The sequence below is a fragment of the Ananas comosus genome, unplaced genomic scaffold (assembly GCF_001540865.1).
Source record: "Ananas comosus cultivar F153 unplaced genomic scaffold, ASM154086v1, whole genome shotgun sequence".
In the NCBI taxonomy this organism is placed as follows: domain Eukaryota; kingdom Viridiplantae; phylum Streptophyta; class Magnoliopsida; order Poales; family Bromeliaceae; genus Ananas; species Ananas comosus.
Genome location: NW_017891151.1, coordinates 1 through 7,372, shown reverse-complemented (window position 1 = coordinate 7,372; position 7,372 = coordinate 1). Strand labels below are relative to the sequence as shown.

Sequence of the window (7,372 nt, the reverse complement as noted above, 5' to 3'; positions counted from 1 at the left end):
TACATGTCAAATGGCAAAACTGTTTAGGCCGAGTTCAGACCCAAATTCAAAAAAATTTTGTCTTTATTTTTTCTTTTTTATGTTATTTTAGAAATGTTTTGTATTTTTTTCTATTTTGAATCTAGTTATTTAGTTATCTACTGGCCGGTTTAATCTTAGAAATATATTAGAATTATCATCTTCGGTCATAGTAGGATTCCGTTGTCAATCTACACATACACGTGATGTTTGGTTAATATAATTAACTTTTAGAGTGATTAATAATATTTTTCTCTTTTATCAAAGAATTGTAATCTTTTTGTATCTATTTTTTCGTTCTTATTCTTCTTCCTTTTCAATGCAGCTTAAGCTTCCGCTAGAAACACAGATATGCTTAAGTAAAAATAAATTGAGTGTTATAAATTAAATTTAAAAGAAAAAAGATTGAGATTCACGTAGTTCTACATTTACCTTATTCACAAGAACAACAAAATATATATTTCGGTATATGGAAAAATAAAAAAATATAAATTTATTTTTATGTGTCTTTTCTAAATTGAAAAAGAAAACAAAAGCTTTATGGTGAAATATAGATTTTTTGTTTTAATTCTAATAAATAACTGTAAAGAAATAACAGGAAAAAAAAAAAAACTTTTCGCAAAATCCATTGTCAGGAACCTCAGCTTTTCTATTTGCTGCAACTCCTTTCGTACCTTCTTTGATTTTGCCATCTATGATGCGACGGACACTCCAAATATATTATAAATTCCTATTTGGAATTCAACACAAATATCTTGTAGTACTAGGATGTTGTGACGAACCAACTTTTTGAAGGGTCATCCATCTTATAACTATTCCCATTCTAACACGCTTAATTCTCTTAGGTTGTGTTTGGTTACAGGATATAATAGAAATAACACATTTTATTTCTATAATTCTGCCAAACATAAGTAAAATTAGAAGGAATATTTAATTCCGGTCAAAGCGGGTTATTCTTGACAATTCTAGAATAACCCGGTAACAACTATTCCTCTCCAACAGTGGAATAGTTGTGTCCTTCAATTTATACCCAAGACAGTAAATGAAAAAGTTGCCTCGTTGGTTGAGCCCACCTACCCTACTCTATACTCCTTTGCTAAATGTCTCTTTAGTTAAAACTTTTTACAATATTTTATATTATTGTGTATACTATTTTTGATTAATTATATCTAAGGTAAAAATATTTTATAATTAATTATTAAATATTTTATAAATAATATGAATATTAAAATATTAAATATAATTTTCTTTCACTAAAATATTTTATTGCATATATTATATTTTACATGAAATGTTGTTCATTTTATTAAATATTATATATAAAAGAGGCACACACAAGGGCTATATTGGTATTTTAGAAAAATTTAATCTACTTTTACTATTCCTAAGCAATTTTCCAAACATAAATTTTCGTATTCTTCTGAAAAAGAGAATTTCATACCAAACATAAAATTCATTTTATTCTCCTATATTCTAGAATACACCCTAAATCCAAGAATAAAAATATTTATATTTCTAAACATTATTCCATTACCAAACACAGCCTTAATTTTTTAGAACTACTTCTGTCCTATCACGCTTAACTCTCTTAACCTTTTGCGCCTAGTCACTATCCAAAATGCTTAAATTGGTTAAGAGTTTAGCTCTATTATATCTTATATATAGGACTATCTGGAATCTCATAATTTTACCCTTTAAGCCCTGACGTTCTCGTCAGACTTAGACTCACAAGTATCAGGCGATGTAAGACTCGTCTCGCTAGCCTTGTCATTCCAACCATGTCTCAGCCAAAACTCATTTCACACTTCCGGCAAGTAAATTAGCTCTGATACCAACTGTGACGCCCCAACTTCCCAGGAGGTCACCCATCCTAGGTCTACTCCCATAATAGCATGCTTAAATCTCTTAACCTCGCCTAGCCATCACCCAAAATACTTAAGTCGGGTTAAGAATTTAGCCATATTATATTTTATATATAGAACTATCTGGGATCTTATAGATGCCCACTAATAAAAATAAGATTTTATTATTATTTATAACTATATATTATTCCTCAATAACTGCACACGTGTCGCAAGGAGGCCGAGGCGCGGGCGAGGGCACGGCGCGGGGGCGGCCACGAGCGCTGGAGCGTGCGGAGCCGCGAGCTGGAGTGGGCACGGCACCGGCGAGGCACGGCGTGAGGCGGCGCTGGCCCGGGGGCTGGTAGCGCGGCGAGGCCGCGGGCCGCAGGCGCCGCGGGCGCTGGCGCGGGCGGAGCCGCGAGCGGGAGCGGGCGCAGGGGCGTGCTCGGGCGGCTCCTGCGCTGGCGTGGACGCGAGCCGACGGCGGGCGCGGTGCGCGGCGCGACGGCGCTGACGCGGGGGAGGCTCGTCCCTGGCGTGGACGCGAGCCGACGCGGCGCCGGCGGCGCGCTGGCGTGGGGCACGCGCAGCGAGCCGCGGGCGCGCGCGCCAGCGCTGGGTGGGCGGGTTGCGGTACGGTGCGGCGCCGGCGCGGGTCTATGCGGAGCCGAAAAACAACGGGGCTCATATGTGGTTTTCTCGGGAGGTCACGGTGGAACCTCCTTCATTCTATCTCTCTCTCTCTGCTCTCTCTCTCTATATATATATATATATATAATTTTATTTATAAATATATTTTTATTTATTATATATAGTATTTTATTTGTATATAGATATATTATTATATAATAATTTATTATATAATTTACTATTTATTTTTATAAAATGTAAAATATATAAATAAATGTTAAATAATTTAGACTACTGGTATTAAATATTAATATTAATTTTATAATATTGAGCATTCACATATAAATTGTATATTAAAAAATAAAAAAAATTGATGCAGCTTAAGTTAATTTTATATTTGATGAAAATTAATTGCGAGAATCACAAATAATAATTTCTCTTCTCATTCACTAACTACTAGGGCTTACGATACCTACTAAAATTATTTCACTAACTAATGGGGGACTACTATGCCTACTAAAATTTTTTGATGTATTTATTGCACCATTTAAATTCTGAAATTGATTTTTATAACTAATTTTTAAAATTAAATTTTAAAATAACTACCCGCAGCATCGCACGGGTCCCATAACTAGTTCTTTTTTAAACTTCATAAACCGGTTTCATGTGAACAAAATAAAAAATGCATAAAGTTTTTATAACAATTTCTGCATCGTACCTTTTTTTTATTTCATCCAATAATAGTCATGCAAATTAGCTAAATCTCCATAGTGTCTAAATATGATTCCTCCTTAAAAATGAATATTTCAAAAATGGCTTGCCAAGTCGAAATCTGATTGACATGAAGCCAAGACTGCCATCCCTACGAAACCCCGCGATGCTTTCCAAAGTTTGTATTCATTTTGATAACTAAGCACAAGACCCATCAAACCAAAAAGATAACCAAATAAAAATAGATAATTGTCTATATACCTCTGAATATTTTTAAAATATCTTATTTATTCCTATTTTATTTTTTGTTTCAAAGATACTTCATGTGTATTTTCTCTGTTATTCAAAAATACCCCCGCTGTTAATATTCCTTAAGTTATTTTAGTTAAATTCGAATTAAATTTCTAACGTAGCTTAAAAAATTTAAAATACTACTTTTATTCCTAACTTAAGAATAAATAAGAAAAGTTGATAAAAATAGAAAAGTATTTTTGAAAGTGAAGAAGTTAATGTAATTCTTTGTGCCACTAATTTAAAGACAACTGAGAAAAGTTGGCGACAACAAAAAAATATATATTTGAAAGAATAAAATAGTAATTTAAAAATGATAATAGTTCTAGGGATAAATTTGATAAAAATTAGAACGTTAAAAATATATTTTTAATATTAGTCTTCTAAAAGAAAAAAAAAATTGAAAACTTTGCATAGGCATATAAATAATTGCCCCAAATATAAAAGATTAGAGCAATTAATGCTACAAGTACACGCCTATCCGGTGCGTACATTTTATATCTTGCTGATCTGACAATTACGATTAATCTAAATTTATCATTAACAAAATATTTGTTATCATCAATTTTTTTTTTCTCTTTTTTTTTCCTCTAGTTTTTTCTTTTAATTTCTCTTCCTCTTTCTCTCTGCCTCTGTCTTCTCTTCCTCTTCATCCAAAATCGTTCGCCCCCAACTCCTCCTGCAGCCATCGTCCGCCACCGACTTAGAAGAGTGCTTATGGGTATGAATTTTGTTTGTATCTAATCCGAATATGAACAAAGTCCCAAATTTGAATTAATTTTATATTATATAATATATACGAATGGTTGATTTATATTTAAATCTATAATTTTAAAAATCTATATTTTAATATAATATATATTTTCACTGCCCTGCGGGATTCGAACTGCAGACTCGTACATACGTGTCTATTAATTAAGCTGTCGTACATGCGGAAGTTTTTTGTAGCATGTTCAATATTCCATGGTTTTGTATTTACAAAAGACACGGGCATTAATTAGTAAAGCAAAGTAGAAATTGATAGGTTCGCGAATCAACCCTGGATAATTTTGGCTCAATATTAGTTGGATTCAGCAAGTTCGCAATCTTTATCATTTTAATATCTGACGCAATCGTTGCCGTGTTTGAGACGAAACATATACGAGGATCGACAAAATAGATGAAAAAATCTCTTCTAAAACGAAAGATGGCTATTATTTCTCTAGAAAAAACTATTTTCACAAAATCCTAATCAACTTTTATATAAAAACTATCACCTAAGTACCAAAAAAAAATTGAAATTAAACTAAATCTAAAAATTCAATGGTTAAAAAGTGAATAGCAATCGCTATTTATATACTATTATATAAAAGTATCCTTATTGAACTATATGTATAGAGAGAGAGAGCTAGGTTTGTGTGCTTTCCAAAGTGCCAAACTTTCCTTCTTATAAGTTACTTACTTTTAATGAAACTAAAGGTGTTAGAGTTCGAAACCCAATAACTTTCATAAGAGAGATGGTGGTGGTGGTACATCATGCAAAGACTTGATTAATTTAGTTATGTGTATAATACTTTAGGCACAATTTTCATCGTCTATCTATATCTATATATTATTTCTCATAAAATTTACCATATGGCAGTTTTTTTTTTACCCTTACCTTCTCTTCTCTTCTCATTTCTTGATGCTCTGCCTTCCCACTTCTCATCTCCGTCCGATACTTCGTCTTCTCAACCGCTCACTTTTCAATTAATGCATTCACATGGTCTATTGTCATTTAAATAAATTATTTTCACAAAAAAAAAGTAAAATAAGATCTCTTTATATTCTTTTTTTTATATTATTTATATTTATTGATATTTCATGGCAAGTCAAAAAATTTTAAAATTTTACTTTATCAACCTTCTGTTTTTTATAGTATTAGCCCGCCACAATGCGTGGATAACTTCATTAGTATAACAAAAAGAATTATAGGTTCTACTACATGTGGCACAGTTTGGAGGGGTGGGGGTTGGGTTTTTATTTTTGCTTTTTATTTTTCTTTTTCTCTGCTATCTCTCTCCACTAATTTGGACGGTGGAATTGGGCCTAATTTTTTCTTAATCGAATCTAATTCTTCTCTCTCATTCTAAAAATTTAAAATATATAATATTTTATCTATCTATTATCTATTATCTATTACTATTCATTATCTATTATCTATTATCTATTATCTATTTCTATTACTATTACTATTCATTATTTCTTCAAAATCTTGCCACATGGCAGCATTCTCTTCAATGTTGTTGGTTGTGGGCTTTACCGGTTTCTTTTCCTTTACTTGAACCGAACCTGGTTGTCAAGTATGAGTGCCATTCTGAACCGATTCAAGTCCTCTAAATAATTTCACCTTTCTTTTCTTGAACCAAACATAGTTTCCTTCTATCTTTATTTAAACTAGACCGAGTCAAATTGCTTCATTGGGCTGAACCAGATCAATTGCTTTATGCGTTTTCATTTTTGAACCACATTTTTCTTTTAATTGTTTGAACCGAACCGATTATAGTTGAGTGAGGCCTCTACCCTAACTGGCTTAAGTTTCTTTTTTTTTTTGCCTGAGCCAAACCGGTGCCCTCTTTTTTTGCTTAAACTGGTCTGCTTCCCTGGACCAAACCAGACCAATTCATTCATAGTTTCCATATTTCAATCGATTTTTTGGTTGAGTGAGGGCTCTATGTTGAATTATTGTATTAATTTGTATAAGCACCACACTCTAAACCAAACTCGCTCATTTTTTTCTTCTAAATTATTCTATTATCTTAATAGTTTGCGGAATAAAATTATTAAGTTTCAACTAACGATAATATTTTACTTCGGACGTGTACCACAAACACTTTATAATTATATATTATCAATAATATAATTTTTGTCAAATATTATTCTATCTCTGTGAACAAAAAAAATATTTTTTTCTCCTTTTCTTTTACTTTTTATATTGAATTTTTGCTTGAATACTAATTCTGAAATTTCTTCAGCAGTGGAAAAAAATAATTTTAAGTAATGACAATTTTTTAATATTGTATTATTTAACTAAAAATATACTTTCTAATATTAATTATAAATTAAATATAATATTAACTACCCGCGGCATTGATATTTTATAATAATAATAATATAATGAATTGTGGCTTCTACGTACACGTGGCACTGTTTGGAGAGATGGGGTCTCGGGCTGGGGTTTTTTTTTTTTTCAATTTTTGTTTTCTATTTTTATTTTTATCTCCTATCTCTCTCCACTAATTTGGACCGTGGGATAGGGCATAATTTTTTAATCCAACCTAATTCTTCTCTTTCTCATTCTAAAAATTTAAAATATATAATATTTTTTACATAGTCTTTAAATAGTTTAGATTGTATTTTTTAAATATAAATTTTAATTTTATAATAGTAATTACCTAAATATAGATTATGTAATAAAAAATGAAAGAGAGATTGATGGAACATAAGTCAATTACGTATATAATAAGCTCTTTAATTCGGGACTTATTAGTAAAATAAAACATACATTGTATATTATTACTAACATGTGATGCCACATATGTTCTAATTAGAATTTTTTTTTCATCTGATATGGAGCGTTACAAACTCCTCCTATTTAGACCATGACATCCTCGTCTGGTCCACATCCGGCTGGTATACTCTGATACCAATTGTAACGATCCAATAAGTTAGCAATAATAACTCATACGTTGAGCCCAAACCATCGGTTCAAAATGTTTAAGTCTAGTTACTATTACTAGCGTGTGAGATCTCATACATTCTCATATATTCTATTGAGATCTCACATATAATTACTCAAAATAATAGAAGTTTTAAGTTAGAGGATTTGATTTGTGATCGAACTGCATTCCTACAAGCCA

At 31.7% G+C, this 7,372-nt stretch overlaps 1 protein-coding gene across 1 annotated transcript; it reads right to left on the bottom strand.

The window, feature by feature from the left end:
* Positions 1 to 2,064: 2,064 nt before the first annotated feature.
* Positions 2,065 to 2,550, bottom strand: LOC109704684 (uncharacterized protein DKFZp434B061-like). The gene has a single exon (XM_020225450.1). The coding sequence runs from the start codon at positions 2,548 to 2,550 to the stop codon at positions 2,065 to 2,067; it is 486 nt and encodes a 161-aa protein (XP_020081039.1).
* Positions 2,551 to 7,372: the final 4,822 nt, after the last annotated feature.